The sequence below is a fragment of the Nicotiana tomentosiformis genome, chromosome 6 (genome assembly GCF_000390325.3).
Source record: "Nicotiana tomentosiformis chromosome 6, ASM39032v3, whole genome shotgun sequence".
In the NCBI taxonomy this organism is placed as follows: domain Eukaryota; kingdom Viridiplantae; phylum Streptophyta; class Magnoliopsida; order Solanales; family Solanaceae; genus Nicotiana; species Nicotiana tomentosiformis.
Genome location: NC_090817.1, coordinates 69,336,907 through 69,354,787, shown reverse-complemented (window position 1 = coordinate 69,354,787; position 17,881 = coordinate 69,336,907). Strand labels below are relative to the sequence as shown.

General features: G+C 38.1%; 1 protein-coding gene across 1 annotated transcript; it reads left to right on the top strand.

Moving 5' to 3' along the window:
* Positions 1-712: 712 nt before the first annotated feature.
* LOC104102755 (kunitz trypsin inhibitor 5-like) lies at positions 713-1,590 on the top strand. The gene has a single exon (XM_009610571.4). The coding sequence runs from the start codon at positions 789-791 to the stop codon at positions 1,416-1,418; it is 630 nt and encodes a 209-aa protein (XP_009608866.1). The 5' UTR covers positions 713-788; the 3' UTR covers positions 1,419-1,590.
* The last annotated feature ends 16,291 nt before the right edge of the window (positions 1,591-17,881 follow it).

Here is a 17,881-nt window from a genome sequence, read left to right as displayed (position 1 = left end):
AATATGTGTATAACTAATCCTTGTATTAGTTATACATTATACTTGGTATTATCCTATGTATAAGTAATGCATAGAAAACCATGGCATTAGTAATACCAAGGCTACTAATGCATGCATTAGGTTGGTTAAAGACAAAATTATCCTTAAAGTCCCTTAAAACTTGAGAATATGGAGGGCATTTTTGTAAACAACTATTTTTCTTAAAAATTATGCAATGCATTATAATTTTAATACACCACACCAAACAGTAAATAAAAAATAATATCTGCATAATTAATACTTGTATTATTAACTCATACATTACTAATTCATGCATTACTAATACACTTTATTCCCCATTATTCTTATACACGAACCCCTAAGTGGGTAGGTAAGAATCTACTACTAAACAAGCCGCTAAGACAATAATCTGTTGGCTGAATCCACTCATCTTTAAGACGAGACAAGAGTGGTTTTGGTTATAATAATAATCCTCGGCTTTCTTTATCATTTTTCAATTATTTATACAAAAGCGTTGTACTGAACGACATAGCGTTTATGAGGCCAGGGCAACTTTACCTTAATAAAAATATTGCGCCCCACCCCCCAAAAAACAATAAAAATATCTTAGTTAGTGAGTTACCGCTACTGTGTTCACAAAATTTTACTCAATATAATGGTAAAGATTGAAGACGTCACCGTATATATCCCTCTATAAATAGACTACTACTTTCCCAATTCAACACATCAATCTACTTGCATGCATAGTGTAGTAGTAAGCCTCTAAATATATATCCAGGCAAAGAAAAATGAATATCCTTTTGCTCTCATTTATCCTTCTCCAATCTTTTGCCTTTTCATTAGCCAATCCCTCAGAACTACTCTCAGCCGGTCCATCACCCTCTCCAGTTCTCGACACCAATGGCGACAAAATCCGAACTGGTTCCAACTATTTCGTTCTGCCAGTGATCCGAGGAAGAGGCGGTGGACTCTTCCCTTCCAACGTTAAACAAAACAATACTTGTCCTAGAGACATTATTCAAGAGTCCCTTGATGTCCAACAAGGCTTGCCTGTGGTTTTCACCCCTGTGGACCCCAAAAAAGGTGTCATTCGTCTCTCTAGTGACCTTAACGTCAGGTTTTTCACTCCAACTATTTGTGCTAGAGAAACTATTTGGAAAGTTGGTGACTTTGATGAGAAGTTGAAGCAGTATTTTGTGGTGACTGGTGGAGTTGAAGGGAACCCGGGTCCTCAGACAGTGAGCAATTGGTTTAAGATTGAGAAACTTGGGACAGATTATAAGTTTGTGTTCTGTCCAAGTGTGTGCTCGTTTTGCAAGGTTATTTGCAAAGATGTTGGGATTTTTACTAAGAATGGAGTCAGGTTTTTGGCTCTCAGTGACACTCCATTCAGGGTTATGTTCAAGAAGACTTTCTAAATATATGTACCTTTCCTTTTTCAGTGTTGTGGTGTAGCCGTGAACTGATCATATATAGGAGCGTCATTTTCCTCGAATTTTCTGCTTGTGTAATGTCGGTTGTTTTTCGTTTGTGAGTTTGAATGCTTGCAGGTTGTGAATAAACTGCAACTTTTAGCTGTTTGGTTTTCTACTCCAATAGTGTGTTTCTTTTTCTCTTAAACTTTGCTATTTATGTTCCCAGTTTTCCTACACCAATGTTTTATCTGACTTTTACTAATTTGGCGTTTGAATGAGGATCTTCCTTCACCTATACAAACACTTCACTATATTATGCTCTGTCTGCTGAGTACTATATCCAAAGACAATAGGCAACTGTCCGGGCAGTGTGGGCACATAAAATTATGAGAATGACAATTTTTATAAGCTGAGATATTCTAAGTACCATATATAACCCTCAAGTCCTCAAGGACCTCAACTCTTTTTCCACGATTTCCTTAGAACTTTGCTCTGTGAATAGGATATGAATGGTCTTCTATTTTCTTCTTCTTTTCTTTTTTAAATCATACATATTTGCTTACTATTTCTTGTTTTGATTACTGTAACATATTAATCTGTATTTTTTGCTCTTTATTAATTTGCTTATTAAATAACCTTAAGGAACTAAATTTACGTGAGCACCTTCTCGTACATATGACAATTGCATGCGAAAGTAATGAATATATATATAATATATATATATATATATAGAGAGACCTAAAGACTATCTCTGCAAAGAAAATAAGAAATCATACGTCCGTCAATAGCAAAATGGGCCCTAGGAAAACGGAAAAATCCATCTGGTTAGTCAACTTTGACCGAGTCAAATTTGGATGGTTAATGGAAATTTAGAAGAGGCGCTCGTAGATCGCCAAAAACTATATAAAATATGTATATTATATATTTTATCGGTTACTGTTTTTTTGGAGTGGTTAAAAACATATTCCGTTGTTTCCTGTATCATAGAAAATGCAGAAAGTAATTAAGGATACATAAATTTTCTCCTTACTCACCTATTCTCTTCATAAATATTATTAAAAAAAAGCCCAATTGAAGATATTTAGGGCCGTTTGGCCATAATTTTTTTTTATTTTATTTTCTTTGAAATGACTGTTTGACCATGAAATTTTTAATTTTAACTTAAGCTGAAATTTTCGGATTTGAAATCACTTGAAGTAATAAGCTGAAAGTTCAAAGGAATCAGTTGCCGAATAACCTCTAAATTACCATGAGTGGTAGAAAATATATACAATAAATATATATAACTCAAATCCTTAAAAATAGTTATGTGGTGACCTTCATTTTATTACCTCATTTTCTAATGATGTGTGGCAGTAGCACCGGCATCACTTCTCCAGCAGAGTATGAAATATCAATGCGTGGAAAATTATTTGCTTTTAGCTTTCCGTGTCCAGCCACGTGGGTGTTACGTGATAGCCAGAAAATGCTGGCTTTGAAATCCATTCAGAAACTAAAATAATGTGCGTTCACCAATTTTTGTTATTCAAATGATGAGCTTTATAGCCTGTTTGGCCGGAAATATTGAGAAATATTTTGAGATTTTTTTTTTAAAAAGTACTTTTGATGAAAAAAAGTTTGTGTTTGGCTAGTTAATTTGAAAAGTATTTTTAAGCAATAATTAGTATTTGGCCAAACTTTTAAAAAGTACTTCTAAGTGTATTTTTCTCAAAAAAGTATTTTTGGGAAGAAGTTATTTTTTTCTGATTCTCCAAAACTGCTTCTGGTTCTACTCAAAAATATAATTTTTTTCTTCTAAAAGCTTGCTAAACACTTTAATTTTTTTTAAAAAAAAACTTTTTTAGAAAAAATAAATACTTTTCAACTTAGAGAAATTTGATCAAACAAACTATTGGATAAACCATATGCATCCACCTCATACTGTCTCACTCTCTGTATTCTACTTGCAAATTGTGTCTTAAAAACATTATCATGTGTTCTTATTATACCACGTTATTATTAGTTGAAAATTTAAATAATATGATCTCACAGAACCACTTGCTCAATACTTTTATTTTTTTGAGAATCATAATCTTTACTTTCTAATAATTTGTATATTTAATTTCAACAGATAGAGTAATTGAAACATGATTCATTTTTGGGGAGAAAGAGTGTCATTTTATAAGGTTGATCTAACTTTAGCCTCTGCATTCAGTAATTTAAAAAGGGAAATCTATACTAAATGCCTACACAATCCAAAATAATTACCCATATGAAAGTTTGTTACAAAAATTACACATTTAGCCAAAACATTTAAACAAGCCTACCTATTCCGTTTTGTCTTTTGATTTATTTCTCTGTGCTAGCTTAATCTAGTGGAAAACATTCCCTTTTCCCTTTGAAGTGCAAAATTTCAGAGCTTTCTCTTTTAATAGACTATGAAATCTTGTTGACATGTTATTTTTCATGTCATCTCATCTCTTTTCTGTCAAAATCTCATGCTTGCTCGGATTTTGCATTTCGTGTTTTTTGCTGAAATTAAAATATTGCAGATTTTCTAAAAGTCTTTTTCCAAAATTCAAAATTTATGATTTATCAACTTGAAGATTTTAATCTTAGATTTGAAGTGGGTGTGTATTGCTTATAGTACCTTTGAGTAAGCTTCCCAAAATTTTTATGTGTATTTGAATATCCACCATTGTTGGGCTTAAAGCTCTTGAATTTAAAATTTTTATTTTGAAGATTTCTTGTTTGATTCAAAGTGGGTGTTATTAAATATTGCTTAAATATTACTTCTAGAAGTTTATACTGAAATTTGATCGCAGTTGGAGCTGATTTGAGGCGATTGAGATCGAATTTTTTAGCTGAAAATCGAAGAACATAGTTACCCAACACTATACCGCTACAGTATACAATATACGGTAGGGGTATATAGCTATACTGCAATAATATACTGTTATGTTATAGAATATATCTCAACGATATACTGTAATAATCAAAGAAGAACACAATTACCTAACAGTACACCACTACGATATACAATATACTGTAAGAGTATATAGCTATGCTGCAATAGTATACGGTTATAGTATACAATATACTGTAATGGTATATTATAATAATATGCAATATAGTGCAACAATATGCTGTAATAGTATATAATATACCATAATAGTATACTTCAACTGCTATTTTGTTGAGTCATCTAAGTGCTACTGTGCAAAGCTAAAGTTATGATTATAGTAACATTATACTGTTATAGTATACAATATATTATAACAATATACAATAATGAATATGTCATTTTTATTTTTTTTAAATTTTTTTTCCAACTAGGTCCTTGCAAATATTTTCTTAAATGAATTTTTTGATGGAATTTCATGAAAATAATAGGGAAAATCTCACTTTATAGTTGTTTTGATTCGATTTTTACTGAGTCATGTTTGAAATGCTGATCGAAGGCCATGACTAAATTTTGAGTAAATTTGGTGGAGATTTTTGGAGTAGGATTTGGAATTTAGGCCAAAATTAAGTAGAACTAGCAAAAAAAAACAAAGTTGTATAGTATACCAACATGTTATACTATATGTTATACTAAATAAAAAGGAACAAAAATAAAGGAGCAAAAAAGATGTGCATAATTACATTATGAAAAAAAAAATTAAAAGAAAAAATAATTTGAAAATAATAATAAATGAAATTAGAAAATAAAAAAAGAAAAAAAAGAGAAGAAAAAACATGTATAATGTATAAGTTATTCTTATAATTGATCTACAAAAAAAGATCTACAGAAAAAAAAGAAGAGAAAAAGTAAGACAAAGATATATTATATCAGTTATATTAAAAAAAAGGCGAACAAATATTTACTATATTAGTTATCTTTTTATTATTGCACAGCGGAAAAAAAAGAAGAATAAAAAAGGAGAAGAAAAAGTGAATAAAATTAGATTATGCAAAAAAAGGGAAATAAAAGGAAAACGATTTAAATAAAATTAGAAAAGGAACAAGAATAAAGAAAATGAACAAAAAGAAAAAAAGGAGCCAAAATTGAGCATGGAATCAGATTATGGTAGAAAAAGAAAATAAAAAATAATATGATTGAAAAATAAACATAAAAGGAGAAAACAATACAGAATAAAGAAAAACGAGAAACAAGAAAAAGAGAAAAAAAGAGGCAATTATCCACAAAAGCTATTATGGGTACGAAAGGTAATTAGTTTGATGGGTAAAAAAATAAATAGGTAAGCAAGAATAATTAGTTTGATTTTTATAAGCAAAGCTATAAAATTCCCATTTAAATATTATAATAAGAATTAACTAAAGCCATATGCTGCTATGCTATCCCGTGATGTCTCTTCGCTCTACGCAACAGGCGAACTACAATATTTCAAAAAAGAAAACGACATTTTTATGTTGCAGTCATCATTAAAGTAATTTTCCACTATAAGTAAACCAAAGTTGCAGCCAAATGCCTATCAATTAGTTTTTTGGCCTTTTATAAATTTATTTTTAATTTTATAATCACATCTTTTATTTTACACATGAGAGACTTACTTTTATACATAGAAGATCTTTTTTTTACACGTAAGAAATCTAAAAAAGACATTTTCTTAAATTCAACATTGTAAAAGGTCTTGTAGGTCTAAAACCTTCCAAAAAAGGTTTACTTACAAATCTGATAATGCCATTGCATTGTCCTATTTTCTTTGTAGTCTTTTCACTTACCTATGAGTAATTTTCTTAAATAGAGTTACAGAATGCTGAAACATGTTTGATTCAAAAAATAAATATCAGTTTTGGTGTAACGCTAAAATATTTTTCAGAAACTAAAGGTAACTAACTCTAAATTAACATTTATCTAATCATTAAACAAATTTTTCTTTATCAAAACAATTTTTAGAATACGGAAAAGGGCCAATTTTGCTCATGAACTGTTGAAAATAGAGCAATTATTCCGTCCGTTTGATTTTGGTAGCAAAATACATTCGCCGTTACTGAAATAGCTTAATTATACATACCCACTAATAATCTCTAACTAAGATATAAACTCACTCAAAAAATATTATTTTTACCTAGTTGGAGTTCCATCTTGGAAAAACCACTACTTGAAATAATGACGAAAGAAGAGTCCCCGACTAAAAGTATTTTGGCCACGGTGAAAGTGTGTTTACCCGTAAAATAATACAGTTGAATTTGAAACATGATTTATAGACAAGTAAATTGATTTGACCCAAAAATACGATATAAATAAGAACATAAATAAGATTATGAAATAAAATTAAAGGAACTAAAAGCCTGGCTAAGTGTTTTGCTTCTCCGATAGTAGTGGCAAGAACAAAATTAAGAATAAATTAAAGAAAATAATTCTATAAAATGAGAGCAGATTATAGGTTTTTCGTACAGAATATTTTTTCTATACAATGGATGCTAATTCTCCTATTTATATCCCTATTTAGGAAGACAAGATACCCAAATCAAGCTCCTCTTGAATGAGAATTAAACCATCATTGATGGCTGCATAATGGTTGGCTATAAACGCAGATATTCTCCGTAATGGCTGCTCATTGAATGCTACCCGATGTCAATACTTTGAATTTTTATCATCGGCTACTCTATCTTCGGGATTCATCCAGCATTGGTCACATTCTTGCAACCGGTATCGACTATTTGCTGACTCACATCCTACATGTCTTCAGCTCCACGTGTCATCTCTTTATTCGTCCAATTGTCACTAACCAATTTTACTGCATACAGATAGTCCCCCCTACTTTTCGGTGACAATACTTTAGTGTCACTGGGAAGTAGAGAAAACCCCTTTCCTTTAGCGAGTAAGTTTCTGAACAGTTTTTGACATTTGAAAGGACGCATGTCTTTCCGCATTTAATGATCCAAACACGTGTTACCCCACAATTTGACAAATATTTTCGTCAGTTCTCGAGGTAATCATGACCATAATTTTTGCTGTCTGTAACTTCTCCACTACTCCTCATTTTTACTCTTTACCTTTTACAACTTCTTCTTCTCTGTTTTATCTTAGAATCCTACTGCAAACTTCAACTTTCTAAGTAAAATTTCTCTTCACAGATTTCTTACCATTATGTCTTCTAACACTGATGCCTTCGACAATTCTGGCCTTCTATTCGGTGGAGGTTTCGTGCATACAAGATTCTTGTAATCTCTCTCCTGTCCTAACGAAACAGAGACAACTCAAACGACTCTCTCTGATACCATTCACCGGACCTCCGGCGACCACCGGACCAGGTAAGACCCCCACCCTAACCCACCACCACCCACCCCACCCCTGTCTTCTTTTCTTCTCTCTCCTGCTTTCTTCTTCTTTTCCGTTACTCCCCTCCCCCCTTTTTGCTTTTCAGATCTGCCCCTTTTTTATATTTCCTTTTCTTCTTCTCCTTTCTTTCTCTCCTCTACACCTCGTCTCTTCCACCCTCGTCCCCCTATTTTCTGGCGCACTGATCTAGCCTAGCGGCGATGGCGGTGGCGGTTGAGACAATTTTCCGACGAGCCTCGGGCGAAGCGGGCAAGAACTTCTGAAACATAGTTGTTGTGGACAACACCTTTCTCGGCACTCGTGGTGACTTCAGGTTCTATTATTCTTGCTTTGAATTTACTATTCTGCTTGCGGGAGTTGGTATCTCCCGTTTTCCAGTTTTCCTTTGTTGTGTGAGTTAAATTGCTGGCATCTTACTTCGTACTAGTTTATTCACCGTATTAGTGTGCCTGTTGTTGCAACTTGTATTCTTCTGATTTGGTCTGTTGCATTGTGTGATAGTGATTCTCCTTAATCTACCCTAGGTATAGTGGCTGTGGTCTGGGATAGTCGAGTGAGGTCATGTCCTCGGGGGGAACGGGGGGTGGGGCGGGAGGTAGGGTAGAGTTTAGGGGGTGGGGCGGGAGGCAAGGGAGGTAAAGGGAACAAAAGTGTCTGTTGGTTGAGAATTGGGTCATGGAACGTAGGTACATTGACTGGTAAATCTATAGAGTTGGTGAAGATCCTCCAGAAGAGGAGGGTCAATATAGCGTGTGTCCAAGAGACAAAGTGGGTAGGGTCGAGGGCGAGGGCGAGGGACGTGGACGGGTATAAACTTTGGTACTCAGGAGTCCAGAAAGGTAAGAATGGAGTGGGCATCTTGGTGGATAGGGAACTTAGAGAGTCTATGGTTGAGGTTAGACAAGTGAATGATAGATTGATGATTATTAAGTTGGTAGTTGGAAAGTGCACCCTAAACATCGTTAGCGCCTATGCGCCGCATATGGGCCTAGATGGTGAGGTTAAATGGCGCTTCTGGGAAGGGTTAGACGAGATTGTGCGCCAGGTTCCGCCTGCTGAGAAGTTATTCATAGGAGGGGATTTCAATGGGCATATTGGGTCGATCGCAGGTGGTTATGGCGAGGTGCATGGAGGCTTCGATTTTGGGGAGAGGAACGGAGGAGGTACATCATTGTTGGACTTCGCTAAGGCTTTTGGGTTGGTGATTGCGAACTCTAGCTTTCGGAAGAGGGAAGGGCATTTGGTTACTTTTCAAAATGCAGTGGCGAAGACCCAGATTGACTATCTTCTCCTCAGGAGGTGTGACAGAGGGTTGTGCAAGGATTGCAAGGTGATTCTAGGTGAGATACTCGAGACGAAGCATAGGCTCTTGGTGATGGACGTTGGTATTATGTTAAAGAGGAGGAAAAGGTCTACTCGAGGAAGACCGAGAATCAGGTGGGGAGCCTTAACTAAGGATAAATCCCAAGCGTTGGAGGGGTGGTTGTCGGCTATGGGAGCTTGGAGGAGCAGTGGTGACGCGAGCACTATGTGGTCAGCGACAACATACTATATTAGGGAGGCTGTGAGAGAGGTGTTAAGGGTCTCGATGGGCGTATCTGGTGGGAACAAAGGAGACTGGTGGTGGAATGAAGTGGTCCAAGGTAAAGTGGAAGCAAAGAAGGTGGCGTACCTGAAGTTAGTGGGGAGCATAGGTGAGGAGGAGAGGCGAGTGTGCATGGAGAGGTATAAGACAGCTAGGAAGGAGGCTAAGCTGGCGGTCACAGAGGGTAAGACTGCGGCTTATGGTCGTATGTACGAGGAATTTGGGAAAAAAGGTGGGGAGAAGAAGTTATTCCGGCTGGCCAAGTTGAGAGAGAGGAAGGCTCGGGATTTGTATCAAGTGAGGTGCATCAAGGACGAAGATGGTGATGGTAGAGTATTGATGGAAGATGCCCAGATTAAGAGGACATGGCAGACTTACTTTCATAAACTTCTGAATGAAGAAGGGGATCAGGATATTGTGCTAGGCGAATTGGAGCATTCCGAGAGTCACTGTGACTTTGAGTACTGCAGGCGTATCGAGGTTGAAGAGGTCATGAGAGCTATGCGTAAGATGAGTAGGGGCAGAGAGACCGGGCCAGACGAGATTCCGATGGAATTTTGGAAGTGTGTGGGGAGAGCAGGTTTGGAGTGGTTGACTAGGCTGTTTAATATTATTTTTAAGGGGAAGAAGATGCCAGATGAGTGGAGGTGGAGTACGGTGGTTCCATTGTATAAGAACAAAGGTGATATCCAGAGTTGTAACAATTATAGGGGTATCAAATTACTAAGTCATACCATGAAAGTGTGGGAGAGGGTGGTTGAAGCGAGGTGAGGATGACAGTGTCTGTATCCGACAACCAGTTTGGGTTCATGCTGGATCGTTCGACTACATAAGCTATACACCTTGTTAGAAGGTTGGTAGAACTATACAGGGAGAGGAAGAAGGATCTGCACATGGTGTTTATTGACCTAGAGAAAGCGTATGACAAGGTTCCTACAGAAATTATCTGGAGATGCCTGGAGGCAAAAGGTGTGTCGGTTCCCTACATTATGGCGATTAAGGACATGTATGATGAAACTAAGACTCGGGTTAGGACAGTAGGAGGCGACTCTGAGCATTTTCTGATCATAATGGAGTTACACCAAGGTTCTGCGCTCCGTCCGTTCTTATTCGCCCTGGTGATGGATGCGTTAACACACCATATTCAAGGGGATGTGCCATGGTGCATGCTATTCACCGATGACATAGTTCTGATTGATGAGTCATGAGGCGGTATTAATGAGAGTCTAGAGTTTTGGAGACAGGCTCTTGAGTCTAAGGGTTTTAAGCTGAGTAGGACGAAGACGGAATACCTGGAGTGTAAGTTCAGCGCTGAGCCAGGGGAAGTGGGCTTGGATGTGAGGCTTGATTCGCAGGTCATATCAAGTAGAGGTAGCTTCAAGTACCTTGGTTCGGTTATCCAGGGGGGAGGGGAGATCGACGAGGATGTCACACACCGTATTAGGGTAGGATGGATGAAGTGGAGGTTAGCATATGGAGTCCTGTGTGACAAGAGAGTGCCACCGATACTCAAAGGTAAGTTTTATAAAGCGATGGTTAGACCGGCCATGATGTGTGGGGCTGAGTGTTGACCCGTTAAAAACTCACATATCCAGAAGATAAAAGTAGCAAAAACGAGGATGTTGCGGTGGATGTGCGGGCACACTAGGATAGATAAGATATGGAATGATGATATTCGGGAGAAGGTGCATGTGGCTCCCATTGATGACAAGATGCGGGAAGCGAGGCTTAGATGGTTCGGACATGTTTAGAGGAGAAGCCCAAATGCTCCGGTACAGAGGTGTGAGCGGCTGGTTACGGAGGGCACGAGAATAGGTAGAGGGTGGCCTAAGAAGTATTGGGGAGAGGTGATCAGGCAGGATATGGCGAGGCTCCAGATTTCTGAGGACATGGCACTTGATAGGAAAATGTGGAGGTCGAGTATTAGGGTTGTAGGTTAGAAGGTAGTTGAGTCGTGCCTTACTTCGTACTATTGTGGGACTAGCCATGTAGGATTTTTGTCTAAGATAGCTAGTGGCAATGTTGTGGCTTACTATTTTGCTTTTCAGTGCATGTGCTATTTACTAGCTATCGCTTTTGCTTTGCATCTTTCTTCTAGATTTCATGGTGTTCCTATTTTTCTTATGATTGTTGTGGTGATACTAATATTTACTAATATTGTCTCCCTTTGCTTCTCATCTTTTTTCTGGATTTCATGGTGTTCCTATTTTTTCTATGATTGTTGTTGTGATACTAATATTGTCTCCTTTTTGTCATTTTCTTTTTTTATTTTTTTGAGCCGAGTGTCTTTCGGAAACATCTCTCTACTCCTTCGGGGTAGGGGTAAGGTTTGCGTACACACTACCCTCCCCAGACCCCATTAATGGAATTTTACTGGGTTGTTGTTATTGTTGTTGTTATTCGGTGGAGGTCTAAAGAAGAACAGAACCAAAGACGTTGATGTCGAGTCCGAACCTCCTACCGTAAACACCATCATACCTCTTCACCTTAGCACAAAATCTGACCTCCAAGAACAAAAAGAACCTGCAAATCCCAAAAGTGACAGGCACTGGCCTGTTAATAGGTATCCTTCTTCCATTTGTCCTCCTAGCATCCTTATCGTGAAGAAGGATTGTAATTGGAACAACATTGAAATCCTCACCTCTAGTGAGGTAGAAAGGGTCACCTTCTCGTTATCATTGCTACCAGGGATATCCTCTGGGCCACAACACCTTCTTTTTCTGAATCATGGAATCTCTTCCGTAAGTCTTCGAGTATCTTTTTTCTTTCCATGTTTTAAAAACACATTCATTCGTTGCTAATTTTATATTCACCTTTTCCTAGCTACTTAATGGAAGCCATCACGTGTTCAAGATCAGACCCAATGGGTACAGAAAATTCTGGATATCACTACATCAGAATCCCGAAGGTGGAAGGAAATGGCTCTCAAATATGGGTGGAAAGCCAAAAATTATGGTAAACAAATATTCTTCCTTCCTTCTTTCAATCTTATAAAACAACTTAAAAACAATTTATTAACTGTCTTTTTTGTACCACACAGGACTTTCGAAGGGATCCATTGTCTACCCCGATATCGAGGCTCTCGATGACTCGGTGGAAGCCGAACGGGTACTGCAGAATGCCCTTAACTGGAGGAGACCTCATAAATCTACTCGCGCTTTCGGTGAAGGACCTACTCTCGGAGTCCCCATCCCAGAAATAAGAAACCAACGAGGAAACGTACCTCCTCGATTGGGACTCAGGAGAAGAGAGTGAAAGAAACACCAACTGGACCGGACACAGTGGTCCTTGATGATGAGGAAACCGATGATGAAGCGTCTCCTCTTCAGAAGAAAAAGATTTTCATCAACTCAATTAGATACTCAGCCGGGAGAGCTTCAAACTCCACCACCAGAAGAAGTTCAAGGACTCTGGGAGGAATTGGGAGGGGAGGGAAGGGGGTGAATGGAAATGGCCGAAAATGCTTCATCTCATTTTTGAATTCCCATAGTTGCTTCTGGTTAAAGGAATTCAATCCCTGACCTTCCTCCACCGCTAGCTTCTGAGCCGATAATAACAACCTCTCCACCGGCCCCAGCTGAACAAATAGAAAATTCTCCTTCTCCACGGTCGCCCGACCATGGAAACTTAGGATATACTTACTCGACACCCACTCAAGATCCTCATAGAAAATAAAAATGTCATTCTTTCGGTTTTGAATGAGTGCCATATACTTTCTACGCCGGTGCAACTTGCCAACTATCTGAAGCTGCTAGCTTCAGAAAAAGATTGGAGAAAAATGGACTCTCTTTCTGCGGAGTGTCTGATAAACAATAACATGCATTGTTTGGCGCAAGTAACAATCTAACTTTCTTCTATCTTCTTTCAATTTATACTTTGCATTAATAATTTTAATTCTAAGCTTTTTTAGGCCAACATTCTTGCTTTCGAGGGCCTGCAAAAGTTGATTTTGGACAAACAAGAGCTTACTTCGAAACGAAATCAACTTTTAAATCAACAAAATTAGCTTGCCGAGCGCCTCCCGGTGTTGGAGGCAATAATTGCTAAAATAGATGATCTCGAGGCTCGGCTGCAGCAATCCGAGCAAGATAGAATGGTTCTCAGCCAAGAAGATGCCCAACTACATGAAAATCTTAAGGAAGCAAAGGCTAAGTGGGTTGAACAACATGCAACCGTGACTGCTGCTGCCGAGCGTGAGTCTGCCTTCATGGAACAAGTTAATAACTTGAAGGCTAGCTTTATCTCTAAAACCGAGGAGGCCAATTCCGCCGAGGATAGGAGAGAAATAATGGAGGAAAGTCTCAAAAGAGTCATGGAGCAGAATCAACTTCACTCGGCCATCAACATTGAGCTTGATTCCAAAATCAGCATTATGAAAGCTGAAAATGAAAGGCTCTAATCCAAGATTGAGAAACTCCGAGAAAAACTCCAAGACCAAGAAGATTCTGTCCTCTTATAGAAAATCTATGCCATATATCATATGAATAGGAAGACATCGGAGGAGGCCAAAGAGGCATCGCCAACATCGATGAATGTATTGCCAAGGCCCAAGAGTTGGAGACAACTGCTCACGAGAAAACTCCTGCTCGGCCCGTTGCTTCTGATTTTTCGAATAATAACTCCAAGTTTTTGGGAACTGAAGGAGAAACTGAAGAAGATGAAGGCCTAGAACCAGAAGTGGAACAATCTTCTCTCAATAAAGAAATCAAAAACTCTTCTCTCCGTTCGGGTTCTAGCAACAAGAACTAATGTATATTTTTTTTTGCCTTTTGTAATTATGCCAAAACTTCTTAAGTGATTTTGGCATTTTAATTAATAAAAGAAACTCGTTTGCGTAAGTGTTATGCAAAAAATATTCTATTTCATTTAACTGACAAAGTTTCGGGAATCTTTTCATATCCAATAGCTTTTGACTCAGGGCAAAAATACTTCCGGAATTTACCCTTTGACTATAAGGGTTTCATAAGAGAGCGCCCTTATGTTTATGTGCTCTTGAAGAGGATGTCTCCTGTTCATTCCGGCATAAGTATTTGAAATTTTTGTTAACTTTCAAACGATAAAATAAATTAACTTATTATTCGGACAAGAAATAAGATAAAAATAAAAGGACTTTGATTTATTCCCTCTATCTTTGAAGTACATTTACATAAATATTCTTTTGCTTAGGTAAATAAAACTGTCAATACATGTGGCTAACTTGTATAACTTATTTTTACGGGGCTGATCATGCGATCCCGGGTCCTAATATGATATTGATCCCGGTTTTAACAGTCCTCGGTTTTCGTAACACTTTCTTCGTAGCATGTTTTTCATTGATGCCTCATTAAAATGAGATTTTCCAGAGGTTAATGGAAACAATGAAAGTTTTGGGAGATGAGATATGCTATCGAGCCAAAGATTATTTCACCATCCACAAGCTGTTTTCCACACGAGTTGATCTACACAGAATTATTTATACTCATGCTAAAGTGAAGGCAATAGAACTTATGGTTGTTGATTCACTAGTGAAGGCAAATGATTATCTACAGATTGTATCTCATATATAACATCTTTCTCAATACTGGAAGTTAGATGCCACCATTTTGAACACCATCGAGACTGCTCCAGACCTAGAACTGAAGGAATCTAGTGCCTTGACATGTATCAGTTCCCCCAAGTATTTGGATAATAAGTTTGAGAATTCGAACACTGGAAGTCTTGCATTTGCCAATGATCCTTCCTTTGTAGTATACTTTACATTGCTGCCTCATTAAAAACCTTGCCAGAAAAACACAATTGGGACAAAAATTGGTCGAAGGGAAAAAGAGTGCAGCACATACTTTTAGGATCAGCAAAGATCTTCAGCAGTAATACCTTTTGAGGTGAGTCACGTTCCAATTTCTTGACAATTTAACTCCATCTTGAGTTTTCAATTCTTGTTATAGTTGAAACCCGATAAGGTCCTTCCCATGTTGGTCCCAGCTTCCCGACGTTAACTTTCCAAGTGCTTTGAGTAACCTTCATTAGAACCAAATCCCCAACTTTGAAATATTGGAGATTTTCCCTACGATTGTAATATCTTTCCATTCTTTGCTTTTGTGCCATCATCCTCACATATGCTAGATCCCGCTGCTCTTCAAGCAAATCTAGTTTAACCAACACTGCTTCAGTGTTTATATTTTCGTTTGTTCGGGAAAACCTTAAGGTCGGTTCCTCCACTTCCACCGGTATCAAAGCCTCTGAACCGTATACAAGTGAAAAGGGTGTTTCACCCGTTCTCGACTTCGCCGTGGTCCAGTATGCCCATTACACACCCGGTAGCTCATCTGGCCACTTACTTAGCATCTTCTAACTTCTTTTTAAGGTTTGAATGATTACCTTGTTGGTTGACTCCGCCTGTCCATTAGGACTCGGTTGGTATGGTGAAGATGTAATTCGTTTGATCTTCAATCCTTCCAAAATTTTTGTGACTTTGGAGCCTACGAACTGTGGCCCGTTGTTACAAGCAATTTCATTTGATATTCCAAACCAGAAGATGATAGATACCATATAAAATCAATCACTTCTCGTTCTATAATCTTTTGGTAAGCACCTGCTTCAACCTATTTAGTAAAATAATCAGTTAAAACCAAAAGAAAGTTTATGTTATCGGGTCCTTGTGGTAAAGGACCGACTATGTCCATCCCCCATTTCATAAATGACCATGGTGACACCACCGAATGCAAAAGTTCAGCCGGTCGATGCACTAATTGTGCATGGTGTTGACACTTATCACACTTTTGTACAAATGACTTTGCATTTTGCTCCATCCGGGGCCAATAGTAGCTGGCTCTAATTAACTTGAGAACCAACGAATCTGTACCAGAATGATTCCCGCATAATCCTTCATGAACTTCTGATCCACGTCCAATCCGCACTTGTAACGACCCAAAACCTAACCCGTCGTGATGGCGCCTATAGTGATACTAGGTAAGCCAACCTTTCCAAAACACTTTCAAAATTCTTCAATATTTCATTAAAAGGATAATTCAAAGTTTTTCACACTAATGTTTTTTTTAACAAAAGTCGGAGTTGAATTCGAAATAAAATGCAAAAAGATAGCCCCAAACATCGGGGTGTCACCAAGTCATGAGCATCTAGATATCTAGTCTAATAAAAACGGTGTCTATGTATCAATACAGGAAAGAAAGAAAGCGTAGAAGGAGAGACAAGGTCTGCGGACGCCGGCAACTGCCTTGTAGTCTCCGATACTCGATCGCGCACGAACTCAACGACCTCCGTGATCAAAACACCTGGATCTGCACATAAAGTGTAGGGTGTAGCATGAGTACCACCAACTCAGCAAGTAACAAAAATAAATAAGAAACTGAGAAGGTAGTGACGAGCTATACAAATACAGTTCATTTTCAATAATTCCAGCAAAGAATAGACATGCTTTCAAATCCGAAAGTTCAAATCAAATCAATTTTATACAGTTACAATGCAGGTAAATCCGGATATAAAATCTTTCAGAAATTTCACGACAATGAGAGATAGCAACTACGTACATCAACAAATGAAAAAGCAAGTACAGCCTTTCAGGGCAACAATTACTCAACTCGTCACGACAACTCAATCACTCGACTCTTAGCCCTCAGTACTCACACTCAATAGGTACCTGCGCTCACTGGGGGTGTGCAGACTCCGGAGCGGATCCTTCAGCCCAAGCGCTATATCCGCACGGACAACTCACGTGCTGCACGGAAAACTCACGTGCTATAGTATCAATATATGGAACCGTACGGACAAATCGCATGCTGCACAGACAACTCACGTGATATAGTATCAATACCTCAGAGACAAGCCCTCGGCCTCACTCAGTCATCAGCCTCTCTAATCTCTCGGGCTCTCGGAAATCACAAATATCTGCCCAAACAAAGATAACATAGTGTATCAACAAGAATCAAGAAGAGGCTGAGATATGATACGCAAGTAAAATCATGAGTGAGTACAAGACATCAATCAGCAAGTAATTCAACAAGTACGCGACCTCTGCAGGTCCCAACAGTACCATTACATAGCCTAAGCATGATTTCTAACATGATTTGCAGTCAAATTTCTATAACACAGGGAGAGCATATAACTAGCAACAAGTTATTCAACTTTACAATTTCACGGAATGGACCAAGTCCCAATTACTACGGTGCACGCCCACACGCCCGTCACCTAGTATGTGCGTCACCTCCAAAATACTCACATAATCCAATAATCCGGGGTTTCATACCCTCAGGACCAGATTTAAAACTGTTACTTACCTCAAACCGCGTAAAATCCTATTTCGCAATGCCCTTGCCCCTCGAATAAATCTCCAAATGCCCCGAATCTAGCCAAAAGCAGTACGATATAATTAATATAAGTTAGAAGAATCAATTCCACAAGAAAAATACGAAATTATAAGCCAAAATCCGAAATAGGCTCAAATCGGCCCCCGGACCCACGCCTCGAAATCCAACAAAAGTCACAAAACCCGAAAACCCATTCACTCACGAGTCCAACCATACCAAATTTATCAAAATTTAACATCATTTGCCCCTCCAAAACCCCAAAATTCACTCTCTAATTCCCAAGCCCTAATCTCCCAAATCTCACCTCAAA

Bases quoted from the DNA above. Each gene is read 5' to 3' on its own strand.
- LOC104102755 (XM_009610571.4), top strand. From the start codon at position 789: ATGAATATCCTTTTGCTCTCATTTATCCTTCTCCAATCTTTTGCCTTT.